The sequence below is a fragment of the Labrus mixtus genome, chromosome 15, assembly GCF_963584025.1.
Source record: "Labrus mixtus chromosome 15, fLabMix1.1, whole genome shotgun sequence".
In the NCBI taxonomy this organism is placed as follows: Eukaryota; Metazoa; Chordata; class Actinopteri; order Labriformes; family Labridae; genus Labrus; species Labrus mixtus.
This window is the reverse complement of record NC_083626.1, coordinates 20,066,605-20,082,031: the sequence shown is the minus strand read 5'-3', so window position 1 is coordinate 20,082,031 and position 15,427 is coordinate 20,066,605. Positions and strand designations below refer to the sequence as shown.

Sequence of the window (15,427 nt, the reverse complement as noted above, 5' to 3'; positions counted from 1 at the left end):
TGTGAAAGGTAAATACAAGTTAGAGTGAAAAATGTCAAAAATGTTACTTGGTGCTTGATAGAAAGACATTTGTGTGGATTTAGAGGGATATAAAGAAGTGAAAGCTCTGCAGCATTCAAGTGAAGTGCAGCTGGGTAAGAGTTAGAGAAAATCCTGGATTCACACAGCTGGTCACACTCTTGATCCTCTCCCCTATTCTCTTCTCTTCTCTTCTCCTCTCAGACTTCTTATCTTCAGTCCATGGCTGCTTTTGCCTCCTTTTCTCATAATGTGGGTATATACGTTATATACCGTGCCTCATGTTTAACTGAGCACAAACTCAATCACAGCAAGTAAATAAACTCCCTTTTTCTCAAGTGGAAGCAAGTTCTTCTCCTAGTAAAAAGGAAATGCTATTCCCCCTCCTCCCAAATTGCCTTATCTGTAACGAGCAGTGTGCTGGTGTATTTACCTAAAGTTGTGCTGGCTTCGAAACATTGATGTATTTTTAGGTTTGAGAATTAATGTATTTCAAAAGCACTCATTTGAAACTCATTTTCGAGCACATGGCTGTGTTCCTGTGCAAAGACTGACAATGTCAGACACCATGATGTGTAACCTGCTGTGCTGATGGGAAGGAAGAGACAGCGAGATTAGAGGTTGTTGCTTGGACTTTATGAACATCTCATTTACTTCCTGGCATTCAACTGCAAGATTTGTTTGAGATTTGAACTATGACAACACCAAAAGATGGAAATCCAGCAGGTCAAATTGTCTGTGTGTGTGTGTGTGTGTGTGTGCGGCATGCATGTGTGCGTGCGTGTGCCTGCTTCCTGTATATCAGTCAGAATATTAAGGTGTTACTGAAGTGCCAGACCTCATAAAGTGAGAGGGATTATGGTTAGAGGTATAAATAGACAGAACTGGTAGTGGAAGAGATGGTGACAGCATAAAGAGAAGTGCTACAATATTTCATGTGCCCCCATGACACAATCTAACTGCCTCAGACCTTTCTGACATATTTTTTTCTTTTTTGAACACCTCTGGCATTGTTTATGTGTTAGTGTGCTCTTCAAAAAAAAAAAACATATGGCAGCAGGCTTGCTACTAGTCTTTTCACCATGCCTCACATCTCTAAGCCAGCATCAAAAAAAAGAGTTAATACAAATCCTTTTGAGGAATTTACACAAACATAATTATTTATTTAGCTGGTTAAAACCCACATAATTCTCCTATCAGCTGTGGCAAGCTGCTTCCACATGTCCCCCATACATGGCTGGGATTAACAAACCAGCACAACGGAAAAGCCTCTGTGCGTGCTTATGTGTGTTTGAACCTTTGTGTTTCTTCACTCCATGTGTTTTATGTTTAAATAGGTATATGTTATATGCGTTACTTTTGCATTTGATACTTAAGTGTATGAATATAATCTGCTGGTTATAAGCCACTCGTGATAGAATTGTAGAAATCTCTTAGAATAGAGACAATCATTGAAATATTCCTCTAAAGAGCTTGTAAACATTGTTTAAGCTTTTAGGAGGTTCTGGGTTCATGATGTTATCAAAATATTACAATTTTAGACATTTATCATAATATTAGACCAGACTACTCGGTTTGAAGGTAAATACTAATACATCAAGTATTAGGTTAAACAGTGCTATTCGGGTAGAATCTACTTACATAATGCTGTAACACATTATGGCTATTCATTGGATATTATTTTAAGTGCTACCACTGTTTAAAATATGGAGGCTGTTGTTCACTTTTTGTGTGAGCTGTTCAGTTCTGAGTCTGTTTAATAACTGACAGACTGAATACAAATAACAAGAATGTATAATATGTTTATATCATTAATATATAAAGTAATAATTGTATATCAAATAGATTGAAAATAGTGGACATAGCCTCTTTGTTTCAAAAGTGGGGAAAATGCAGGAGTGTCTTAAACCTGCATTCTTGTTAATGGCCAGTAGGGGCACTTCACATTAAACCAAAAAGTAAATTCTTTTTACTTCTCAGTATATATATCACCAAAGTAAAAAAAATGTTCTAATGAATTGAATTGATCAATCCCTATTATAAATTGTCTTCCAACGTAACAAACATGATAGTCATTGTAAGTAATGGGCTTGGCTTCCTGTAGATAAAATGTTGTCAACAAAGAAAAAAATTAACCAGGAAGTAGATGAAGCTATCTGTATCCATCCTGTCATCCAATTATGGTCACTTAAGATTTTAAAAACACTAGAAATGGCAACGACCAAAATGCTGTATTTGAAGCTTCAGAAGAGTTTATAAAACGTCTTTTATATTAAGTAATGGTATTTCCACAAACAGAGTTCAAACTGTCGACAGACTCACTTACACTGAGTCAGACTGTGTCTCACTCTTCTTGTGGCAAATGTCTTGCTCTGTTGCCGTGTTTAATTGGCACATCTGTCAGCTTTGCATAAATCTTTCTAAATGACATCGCCCTTATCTCATCCCAGAGATGGGCCCAGAGGTTGCTTGATTCCATCCAGTGGCTCAGCCAGCAGGGCATGGCGGGGAAATGACTCGTAATTGGAGGCAGCTAAGGGTCGTCACCTCCTGACACACACTCAATAAACAGCCATGAGCTTAATACAGCTATACAGCTACACACTTTTTTTTTTCTCTCTCTCTGCTATTTTTTCACACCACTCATTCACATATATGCATTCTTCTCTCTCAGCTGTCTCTTTTTTCAAGTATCTATACTTTACTTTAGTGCTCTCATATCTTCTCATATTTTCATACTGTATCCTCTTCCTTGGTTATCCTTGAGCAAGCATTCATTAAGTATGTAAGCACACAGTGGAGACCTCCTACCACATAAACACAGGCACACAGTTAGTGCATGTGCATGTGCATTTTGTGTGAAAGAAAGGAATATTTGTGTATCACAATGAATGTGCGGCATTCACCTCTCTGAAGTAGATTGTTAATATTGCCGGCAGAGGAGCCTTTATTTACAGAATTATAGACGTCTCTCTTTGTACTGCGTAAATACACACAGACAAGGACTTGTTTGATTGTGTTACAGTCATCATTATTGTACCTAAGCCCTCTCTAGGCGATTTGAGCTGCTGTGCCTGCATCTGGATTGACTCTGATGGGTTTGATTTGGCTGTAAGGCAAAAAGAGGAGCTGGGAGCATAACTGTCAGAAGCATTTCTGTCAGAGGCAGAAATTGTCCTCCAGCTGTACACCATCCTTGCCTCTAAACACTGTTACTTTCACCTCTTCTCCTTCGTTTTTCAATCTCTCTTTTAATTCTCTTTCATTATTTCCCTCTACTGGTCCTCAACTCTGTCCCTCTTCCCTCTCAATCATTCCTTTCAATGCACACATCATGATACTATTTTCTCTTCCCTCATTCTGCTCCCAGGCTCTCCTGCAGCCAGCGGCACGGGCACCCTGCAGATCTATCTGATAGATATTAATGACAACCCCCCAGCACTTATACCCAAGGAGTCTCAGATCTGTGAGCGAGTGAACAGAAACGTCAACGGCGTCAACATCACTGCCGCTGATGCTGACACAGATCCCAACGCTGGACCCTTCGTCTTCGAGCTGCCGAGCTTTCCCAGCAGCATCCGACGCAACTGGACAATTTCTCGGATAAGTGGTGAGGAGGTGTCAGTGCAAGACAAAAGTACTAATCACCATAAAATAATATATATATGATCAGTGCATGGAATGGCTTTTCAGTGACTCTGAAAGAATTTTCTGCAAAACATAGTACAAAACCATTTGAGCCATTGAAACCATCTGTACATGTTTTACTATACTGTCACTCTTACCAGATCTAATTTATTATAAGGCTTCTAACTTTACTGGCTTACTATGCCATATACAAGAAAACATTAAAGCTCCTGTGAAGAATTTTTAATTGATTAGGAAAGCGACTGAAATCATTACTCATGTCTCAATAAAACCTACAAAACCAAACCAAACCGTCAGGGACATGATTGACTGTTTCTACATAGTTAAAGTTACATCATACTGAAGAAACAGTCTTTGTTTACATTATCCACAGTGAATATTCCCAATGAGTAATGCATGTGACTGTTTAAAGAAAAGGAGATGAGATTTTTCATCAGAAAATACTACTTACACATATAGAAGAAGTAATACATACTGCTTCCTCAATGGGGGTCAAAATCAATACAAAATGAAAGTTCCTCACAGGAGGAATAATTCTCACTAATATATTCATCATCTGTTACTATAATAATAACAATAATAATACATTTTATTTAAAGGCGCCTTTCAAAACTCTCAAGGTCACTTTACAGAGCAGAGATAAAAAAAACAACAAAGTAAAAACACAACGATAAAATTAACATTAAAAACACAAAAAACACAAATGTACAGGATGTAAAGGAGTTATGAGGATGGGTGGAGAATGATCAGACTGAATAAGCCAGTTTAAAAAGTGGAGAGAGAATCGATATTACGGATTTGTGGTGGGAGGGAGTTCCAGAGGTGGGGGGGCAGAGCGGCTGAAGGCCCTGAACCCCATTGTGGACAGGCGGGCGGGTGGTGCAGTGAGTTGAATGGAAGAAGAAGACCTGAGACCTATAAGTCATGGTAACCATATTCCCATGCCTTATATGGAAGCCTTTTCTTTCAGAATTATTATGAAAATTGATTATCATTTAGGACCCAGATAGGAAATGGCTTATTGCTTGTACGGGTAAATGTGATGATAATTTACATGTCATTGTAATTCTCCTCTTTCTTTTCCCACTATGCAGGTGATTATGCTCGTCTCGGGCTGCGATACCAGATCTATCTAGAACCAGGGGTGTACGAGGTCCCTATAACTGTGTCAGACTCGGGGAACCCTCCGTTGTCTAATAGGTCGGTCATCAAAGTGAAGGTGTGTCCCTGCGATGAAAACGGAGACTGCACCACCCTCGGGGCAGTGGCAGCAGCTGGTTTAGGAACCGGAGCCATCATCTCCATCCTCATCTGTATCATCATACTACTCAGTGAGTAACAGCTTCTCATAGTTTATTCAAGCACTGACACACTGCTCACACACACCCACACTCATATACTGTACATGCAACTCAAAAAGTTCCACTGCAGATGATTGGCTTTCATACGCCCATCTGTCCAAAAAGTGCTGTTCTGGGTGCAGTCATTAAACATTCACCAGGCTGTGAAACAACAACATGAACAATAGTTTGCATAATATATTAAAGCATCAACTGCATCTTTTTGTCTCCAGGACTTTTTTGTCTTCTTTTTCTGTGAGGGTAAATATCTGCTGCTGTCTGATTCATGCTGCTAGCTTATTTTGTTGCTGTGGTTGCATAATTCATACATAGGGACTGGTACTATAGGCATATTGCAGCTCGAGGAATTTTCCAATATAAACGAAAATGTTTATGCTGAATTGACCAGCAAGTTTTGAAATGTCTCTCTGGAGGAAGAAAACGACCACACACAGGGAATATCTGCAAAAGCCAACAAAGTGAAGTTAATTAGCACCAATACTTGCTACAAAAGAAAAAGAGAGTTGGATGAAGTAAGAGATGAAGAAGACTTCAGACTGAAATCCCTCATCAAATCTTGGTAGAAGTGCTGTGAATTTTTTTTTTACAGACATTAACAGTCCCTAGAGGAAATATTCTATAAACAATGGTGATCATTTGACTTTCATCTTAATCGACCAGCAGTTGAAAGTTTTCCCCGTCTCTGCAGTGTATCTCAAAATATACCAAATGGATTGGCACAAATGTATGACCAAACATTGAGAAACATGATTCCTATATATGAATCCATTACTTTGGTGCTCTTCTGACCTTTTCCTCTAGCACTATGTCATGACTCATGAGGCTCATATCTGTGGTTGCAAGTGAAACACTGCTACAGATATTTAATGGGATGAGGTCATAGTGGTTAGTGCAGTCTTCTCCCCTTAGGACGACATGTTCACATTTTTGTAAACTTTTTTCCTCTGGTGAGTCATCAAGTTAAAGTGTATGTGCATCACTTTAGTTGAAGAAATACCTGCAATATAAGTAACATCAACCTCAACTTCAGCTTCACATATTATTATCAGTGAATTAGCATGTTTCTGTGCTAACGTGCTTTTCAAATGTTTTTATGTAAATGATGATGGTAGAGTATCTCCTGATTATCTGTTACGGTTTTTATACAGACTATCACAGTGTCAACGTTCATTATGTTCATGCGTGTGTCGTGCAGGCATGGTGCTGTTGTTTGTGGTGTGGATCAAGCGCAGAGAGAAGGAGAGGCAGACCAAGCAGCTGCTCATTGACCCTGAAGATGACGTCAGGGACAATATACTAAAATACGATGAGGAGGGAGGAGGCGAAGAGGACCAGGTGAGATCCTAAAAGACACCCACCCTATCACACATGCTTACTATGTTGCCCTCTTGCACCATTCACACCCCGATGTCTGTGTAGGACTATGACCTGAGCCAGCTGCAGCAGCCGGACTCCTTGGAGCACATCATCAGCAAGCCGCCCGGTGTCCGCAGGGTGGATGAACGTCCCATCATCCCAGAGTCCCAGTACCCAATCAGACCTGTCGTGCCTCACCCTGGAGACATCGGGGACTTCATCCACGAGGTGAGTTAACACAGACACAACGGACACGCGTCACATCTGGCATGCATAATAGCTCATCCCTCATTAGATTGTTTCTTCCACAGCAAGCCAGCCTCTCACTTTCACTTTCCATCGATCTGACATCTAATGTGATTACTCATTTTGGATGCTGTTCAATATGTAAACTTTAGTAGAGTGATGGAAACAACGCAGAGTTTTGTTTTACTTTACAGCTGCACTCACCTTGCCAGCTTTATCCACACTTAAACACACACACACACACACGCACACACACACACACAAACTGCTGGCACACTGTTGCGAGAAAATGCTGATTGACAGACTCGTGACAACACGTTCACACTCGAGAGGTGTTGGCAGCTGTTCAGCTTTGATCCATCCAGCCTTGACTTTCTCTCTCTCTCTTTCTCTCTCTCTTCCTCTTTCTATCTCTCTTTCTTTCTATTCATTCTCCCTCATTCTTTTTTCTCTCTTTCTCCCTCTCTCTCTCTCTTTCTCTCTCTATCTTCCTCACTCACACTTGTACTCCCCTGATCTCGCTCCAGCAGTCTGGTAAAACACAAACACAGCAAACACATGGTGTTCCTGTCATGCACTGTCCCCTTGGGGGTTGAGGCTTTTTAGGTTTCCGCACGTAGCATCTTTCTGTATTACAGTGAAGTGGATGAAGTCCATTCTTCTTACTTGCCTAACCTTAAGGTCAATTGTCCTCATTTCTCATTCTAAGAAACAAGTGTATGAAGCCCCAGCAGCAAACACACAAAGCTCTTTTTATTTATGGACCCAAACAAAAAACAGGCCAATATACCTTTTATAAGAGATGTTTTTATAAGACACCCACCTAGAGACGTTTATCAAATCCACATATAGTACAGACTTTTTAAGTTGTGTATGGTCTGATGCTGTTTGTTTGTGGGAGTGCGTGAACCCAAGTGTTTTGTTTTGTGACTTTTTTATTATTTCTTCTGCTCAAAGACATCCTGATCTCAATGAGACTACCTGATTAGAGTGTTTCTGTTGGCCTATTGTCATTTTTAAGGTCTGCCAAGCTTTAACATGGGAACTAGTCTGAAATGTTTAATCTTTCATTTATGCTGCTCATCTCCATAAGGATCTGTACAACATCCAGTTTTCAAATGAGCCGTTTGTACAGTTTCTTCCAAGTTCACCCAACATTACTTATGTGAAGCTTTGTTGACCTTTTTGTACGACCTTTGACGGAACTATATCCAATTATTTTCACTGTACATGGCTGTGCATCATTTATTTTGCATACAAATGTGTCTGTCTCAATTCTCAATTCCCTCCTGCTAACTTCATCATTCATTTTGTACTTGTATATACCCCTTGTTTTTTTATTTTTATTTTTATTTTTATTTTTATTTTTATTTTTATTTTTATTTTTATTTTATTTTTATTTTATTTTTATTTATTCTGTTTAATGTGTATTTTGTATTTTCGAGCTTTCTTGTCTGTGCTGCTGTAACGCCCGAATTTCCCCTCTGGGGATCAATAAAGTATTATCTTATCCTATCCTATCCTATCCTATCTTATCCTAAAACAGAAATGAAAGTAAAATGATTTGGTACATAAGACTGACATGTGATAATTTTTTACCTCTAGAGGGCTCTTCATACTAAGAAAACAGTAGTTAAATATCCTCTACAGCTCTGAGGAAGTAACCCTGATGATGTCACTGTGAAAAGAAAAGGTGCCAAAAAAAATCTAAGTTAAGTTTAAAAGTCTAAGGAATTTACCAAAAAGCAAGTGTGTGTTGGGAAAAGGTGGTTTTAGTTGCATCATGGGAAATGTAGTGTTCGGTATTTTCAGAGCTTGATCCAAACAAGGGACCTAGAACTGCAGCTTCAGTTTCCACATATTCTTTTACTCTGAGTTTTGAGTGCATTTCTTAATAATTTGTTTTTAATTCTAACATTTTATTGCCTTTCCATCCCTGGTCAATCTGATTTTTACATTTTTTTCATATTCTCCACTGAAGGTTTGTAGGTATTGACCACTACCTTTCCTTGTGTTTTTTTGTTTTTTTTTTAATGTTCAGGGTTTGCGAGCGGCAGACAACGACCCCACTGCTCCTCCTTATGACTCCCTGCTGGTGTTTGACTATGAGGGCAGCGGCTCCACAGCCGGCTCCGTCAGTTCCCTCAACTCCTCGAGCACGGGGGACCAGGACTATGACTACCTCAACGACTGGGGCCCTCGCTTCAAAAAGCTGGCCGACATGTATGGAGGAGGAGACGATTAAGTCTGCCCAGACTCATATGTATACACACATACACACACACCCTCGTCCTGTCAGCTGGCCTGCTATGCTCTGTCCCACTGTCCTAAACGGGGCTACTACACCCTGATTGAACACACGATAAAGACATCTTCACACTGACCGACCAACCAACCAATCAACCAAACCCACCACAGAGGACCGCTGCCACGAGTCTCCTGCTTTGAAGCCTGTCTCAGAGTGAAGCAGAACCTCTGGATTGCAGGCTTCTCATAGTTTGTATTTTCAAACTTGTGCTCATGTTTAATTTCAGGTTTTATGCTTGATGTAGGTTCTAGTTGTCACTCGTCAGATTTTGTTTTCCTTGAGTTTGCGTAGCTTTTTTTTTTTTTGTCCCCACTCACCTTCAATTGGAGCCGCTCCATACGAAGATTTTCACTTTTCCGACACTGTCAGCCCCCCTCCTGCCTCTCTCTGCAGAAGCTTTAGGTTGAGCTGCCCGCTTTGTCTGAGGGGAACACAAGTGAAAAAAAAGAACAACAACACGAATACCAAAGTCCTTCTTGCATGGAGGGCCTTGGTTTATTCTTTCTTGAACTTGAATTACTTAGAACAGAAGCACTGTTGTTTAAAAAGTGCCTTCAGTGGTGCGTATTTTAGCAGACTCCCGCTAACTCAGGATTGGTTGCCATTTTATGGGCTCACATGCCCCCCCCCCCCCCCCCATATGACCCCTTACCCTTTAACTCAGACCTCCCCTTGTCATCTCTATGGTCCTGCAGTTCTGTGGTGGCTGCAGGAGATATCAGAGGAGCATTGACTGGCTAACGAGGGCGATTTATTTAGTCATACTGTAAACAGGCCTGCAGTGTGTCTGTAAGTTATGAACAAAACATTTTAAGACAGGCATTTCTGAGCTCCTAGATCACAGCCAACTTGAATGTGATGACTAAAATCACAAAATTATGGTATGGGACTGTCTTAGAGAAGGAATGCATTATGTGTCTTTGTTTATTGTGGCTTCAATAGCAGCTGTGTTTGTTTTGGGCTCTCTGTATTTTCACATAAAAACTTGATAAGGCTTGTTATTACATTTTAAAGGTCTTGTGTCACACCTTTATGTCGCTGTATATGAAGTGCTTATGAGGGTTACTTTTATTAATATTTGCCTTTAAGACCATTAAGGTTAGCATGTTTAACCTTGTCACCCAAATGTCATTACCATGGCCTCAGTTATTGTGCAGTAAATATATGACAAATATATCAAAACTGCACAAACATGCAGGAAATTAAATACAGGATTAGTTCAAGCAGCTCTGAAAGTATTGCAAGCAGTTATGAGCTTGTAAAAGCCCCATTCTGAGTTTCTTTCTTTCTTTCTCTCCTTTTTTCTTTTGTTTGATTTGCTGTTGTAGCTCGGCAAACTTTTAATATACAAACTTCGGAGTTCGTCCCTGTCACAGAAACTGTGGGAATTGAGTCTCAGCCAGGGCTTTAGCGCCTTCACAATCTGTCTCTCTTCAGGCACCGTTTCATTCATCAGAAATTTTCTCCTGAAATTTTTGGCTGAAAGTTCAAGAGGTTTTAGAGACAAAGTTAGAGGAACGGAAAGTTGTGAAGCTCTACACTTTATCAAAGCAGACTTGCACAACTAAAGCTCCAGTAATGGCGTTTTAAAAGAGAGACATTATGAAAAAGAGTTTTGTTGTGTCTAAATGAAAAAGCAGAGCTACCCATGGGCTTTTGTGATCATGTTTCAATCCCCAGAACTGCACGTCGGGAAAAGGGAGAAAGAGCTTTAGTCTTTATATTACATTATTTAAATATGCAAAACATCTCAAACAGGGAAAGCAGAGAGATGCTTGTGAATGATAGAAAGGTTGAATCATTCCTTATCTTCTGAGTGCCCGTTGAAACACTTCTCAATTGTAGCCTGTTTCATCTTGACGTGGACTGACCAGATTTTCTATTAATTATGGATAAGATGAATACTTGGAGGAAATCTCAGTAGTGACAGTGTTCTTTAGATGTGATTTGATGAGAAGGATGCTCTTTTCCTCCTTTTTTTCCTGCTGCTTTTCAGCTACCTTCTCATGGTTCACATGAGAATAACTGATGATCAAAACATTCCCCATGCAGGTTTTTCTTCAACTGTAATAATACTGTTCTCACTACCTTCTGACTGGACTCAGAGGATTTCACTTGTGACAAGATTTAAGTCAAATGAATGCCTCTTGCATACATTCAACATGCCAAAACAAAGAAATGAGGATGGGAGTTTTATTCCACTATAAACATGGGAAGGACCGTTGTGGTTTAATTACTAAGGTTAACAGGGTAAGAATGTCATTATTATTTAGATTAATAGATAAATGTCTGATGAAGTACTTTGCGGGGTAGAAATTATCAGTGGCTTTTTTTTTTCTTTTTTTTGCATTTCTCATATCATGTCTGAGAGGACACACAGTTGACACGAGAAAAGAGCAGTTTCAGAAGCGTGCTGCTGGATCAGCTCTTTTCTTCCCCGGCTGCTGCTCAGCCTGAAGAGTATCTCCACAAAATAAACACAGCTGTTACTTTCTGCTATTTGTGATTATTTCTGACAAGTACATGTTGTATATACAGAACAGTTTTATACATTTGGTAACATGATTTATCCGTCTCTGTGTGGCATTGTCTTTCATTTCAGCTCTGTTTCGAATGAATACTCGGCAATGTATATTTCACCACTAAAAGCCATGTTGCATTTAAGAGAGTCGGTATGATTCTATGTGAGCTTACAGCCATACTCTTGTCGCTGTTTAAGGTTAGCTTCATCATGGTGTAAAGTTTTCACTTCAAACAAACCTGTACAGTCTTTACTAGCACACACTCACTCCTCTAGGCCTTACTGTATATATTTGAGTGTTCTATATTATATAAGCCCTTTCAGCATTGTTCTTATTCAGCTGCGGGGCGCCAACATTACTGAAGGCCATCCAGTGTTTACTGAATGAAGACAAGCTTCAGGCTGTCAAATCAGACTGGATTCAGGGCCAAACAAAGCAGGAGGCCCCCCACACACACACACGTACATATACACACACTTTACACAAGGTAACTGACCTATAACTGTGTCATACATATATACATGACACAATGCCATTATGATACTGAATGTTATCAACCACTTATCACACATGGCAGAACATCATTCGTGGAGTCCGTCAAACTTGACACAACCATGTAAATGCAATTTGTAAAGAGGAACTGAAGGAAGGTTGGTGAAGGAAGCAAAGACATTCCTTTGCTAAAACAAAAAGAATTAGCAAACGATACAATGAAGGAAGAACAATTGCACTGCTGAACTCCACCCCTGTCTTCTAGCTCCTCCCTCTCTCTGACTGGTGTTAGCTAATGGACACTTGGTCTCTCTGGACACTGCCTGACCATGAACACACCAACACACGACGACGGGCGCCTGCAGAATACTATTTTTCCCCTCTGCCATGGCCAGGACTACAAAGACAGGCAGCAGTGTTTCATAATGGCTCTCCAAATACTGCTCAAGTCCAAGTGTACATAATGTAGTATTTGCTTGAAGCGAAACAGACCAAGTTAGGCAAACTGTACCTGTACAATTGGAGCTTTTTGCATGTGTCTTTTTATAATGGACAGATGAGTTCTATTACAGTAACCATACAACATTTCAAAATGTGTCGCAGCCGGCATGATCAAGGTTGCAGTCCAGAAGTGATTCTGGTGTACCATACTCACATAGTTTTAAATGGAGGAGAGAAAAAAATGCTGAAAAAATGATTGCACAGTTGTTGAGTCTAAAGAATTTTTTTGTAAATTGTCAACAGCACAAATATTTTGTATTGTTGTTTGTACCATTTTGTAAGAAAATGACGAAAAAAAAAGGGAAAGAGTCTGTTGTTTCAAGCGTGTGTTTATAGTGCCACTGCAATCTTGGTTTCCAAATACCGTACAGTCAATGCGCAGCCTTGCAGATCAATCTTGTAATATAGACGCTGAGCTGGAGACTCCCTGTCAGCACCATGTGTTATAAATAAAATTTCCCCTCCTTATAAGAACACTGCCTCCAGTCTTTTCTTTGACACTCGCTCCTTCCTGCAGGCAATGCATTTATTCACACTTGTATTATTTCTAAAATGTTGTGTTACTAAGGAATGTCGTTACTTTTTTAAGCGGAAATTAACTACAAGTGATTTTATATGAAGTACATTTTCAAATAGTAAGATGTTAGCGTTATGAAAGTTTAACGTTTTCATGAAGCTTTATCTAACATTTGAATTCCTTAAAATCAATTGTTCAATCTCCATTTAACATGTTATATGTTAGCTCTGCTTCCCTTAATTCCACCCTATGTAACGGTAAATATGATGTTAATTACTGACTTGTACAGTACATAGAGAAGTTGCCTTATCAAGTAAACACACAAAATGTCATCTGGATTATACTGCAGGAACAGAACAGGCTGTGCTCTCGGGAGAAGGAGATGTAAAACTGCGACTTCAAACTGTCTGTATGTTGTTGTTGTTTTTACTGCTTTCTGTCATATTTAAAATAAACGACTTAACAAGACATGATTTACAGGTGACAGAAGTGTGTAAATGCACTATATGCATACTAGCTGTCATGTGTCTCATTAACACAAAAGCGTCTGCACTGACGGATGTGTTTCATTGTGGCAGTGTGCTCACACACAGCCTGTTCCTGCACATTTAAATGATCTCTCTGGTTCTGCATGAAAAGAAACCAAAATATATTCTAGGAATCATTTCCACAATGTCACAATCAGATGAATTTAAAATGATGATGTGCTTCCGTTTGCACTGGTTCAATATTCAGATGATTGAGTTTCATATTCCAAATTAGTTTCAGTGCCAGCCATGAACAAACATAAGCTCACATGATCAACACAATTAAGGCTGTTGATTTGTCAACTGTGCCTAACAGGGACATCTTCCAAGGTGGAATAATGAAGTCTTTCCCAGCAGAAGCTGATGAAATGCAGTGACAGAAGGACTCAAAATGAAAACACAGCCTGGCAAATAAAACTAAAACTACCTGCATGGGTAGATAGCACCGTGGTGAGAGAGAGAAAACATGTTTGTCTGACCCCGGCTTGTACCATGGGTGGTTCATAAACTGTCTGTGCTTTGAATAGACACTTACTTACCTTTTTCTCCTTTATCTTTCAAGCTTTCCAAAACAGACAAATGACTGGCCAACACCTAGATTTGAAAATAATAGTTAAATCAAAATTTGACTCACAAGTTTGTTAGAGGTCTGTAGTTATGATCAAAGCAATGTCACACCTATGGCAGCTGCAGTTAAAATGTACATACAGTAATCCACATGGTAACAGATGAGATGTGACATTATATTTGAGCCTTAGGCATACATGAATGAATAAATGAAACTTGTGTAAAAATGCAATTTTATTGACATTTTGTTCTTCCTTCATTTTCTCCAAACATCCATTAATATACCATACATGTGCTACATTTGTACTCATGATACCCCAGAAATGTGTCAGTCGTTTGGTTTTTGTCATGGATTTGTGATGCCAAGAAATTAGTTCACTGCAACAGGAAAAAAAAACATTCAGGCACATTTAGAAAGTTATAAATCTATGAAACAGGCCTGATACAATACATAATGAAAGTAAGTCAAGTAGTTCACGTGTATATATTTTCTATGAATACAACACCTGTATTGCATGCTTACGTCGAGAAGGTTGCTTACATTCACACACGTCTTTTAAACAGTACGTCATTGATGCAACAAAACATCATCAAATAAATATGGCTCACATGTTCACACAAAAATGTCGGCAAAACTGCGTTATATTTATACTGCTTTAGATTCCACATCAGTGAAGGCCCCCTTAAAGAGGTAGAGACTGTGGGTAGAAAAGGAAATCAGTTAGCAGTCGTAGGGGGGCAGTGAAGGCAGCATGTGGAGGCAGGATGACTTGACCCTCGTGTGTTCTCTTCTTGCACAGCAGGTCAATGAACCAACAGCAGTCTACATCGCCTCCTCATTGATTGACCTGTCAGAATATGTCAATGCACACGCAGACAGAATAAGCCCTGCTGTTGCACACCGCTCACATAAGCACACATCAACACACACATCTGTCTCCTTAAACTACACGACTAAGGAAGTTAAAGTGAAACCCCCTCCTGGCGTCCCACCAGTCAGAGTCCAGGGTTGAAGGGATAAGTCAGGATGGATTAAATCAGCTAACAAGCAATATTAGGATTGCGCCATACTTGCTTTCTGACCCGTTGTGGAATTATACACCTGGGTGGTTCATAACTGATATCAATCCACACTGCACCACTTTTGAACAGCTTGGCTTCGTTTAGCAGGTCCCCTATTCTCTATCTACATGCTTTGCTTAGGTTGGCCCTTGCAAGGTAGAAGTGAAAGGACACAGCCAACCTGTTTCCTCATGTTTTTCTCTTTTATGCTAAGATAAACTGGCTTTAGCTTTTTTTTTTAACGTATAAAAATGGTGTTGTGTTCCTCAGCAAATAAGTGTATTGGTGTATTTTCTTAAATG

General features: G+C 39.6%; 1 protein-coding gene across 1 annotated transcript in view; it reads left to right on the top strand.

Annotated features, from left to right (window-relative positions):
- LOC132989619 (cadherin-4-like) overlaps positions 1 to 12,926 on the top strand; it is a 214,645-nt gene extending 201,719 nt beyond the window's left edge. The window contains exons 13-17 of the mRNA XM_061057332.1: positions 3,389 to 3,628; positions 4,761 to 4,997; positions 6,223 to 6,362; positions 6,447 to 6,611; positions 8,671 to 12,926. Coding sequence (XP_060913315.1) covers positions 3,389 to 3,628; positions 4,761 to 4,997; positions 6,223 to 6,362; positions 6,447 to 6,611; positions 8,671 to 8,874 — 986 coding nt within the window. The 3' untranslated portion in view covers positions 8,875 to 12,926. The remainder of the gene's footprint in view (positions 1 to 3,388; positions 3,629 to 4,760; positions 4,998 to 6,222; positions 6,363 to 6,446; positions 6,612 to 8,670) is intronic.
- Positions 12,927 to 15,427: the final 2,501 nt, after the last annotated feature.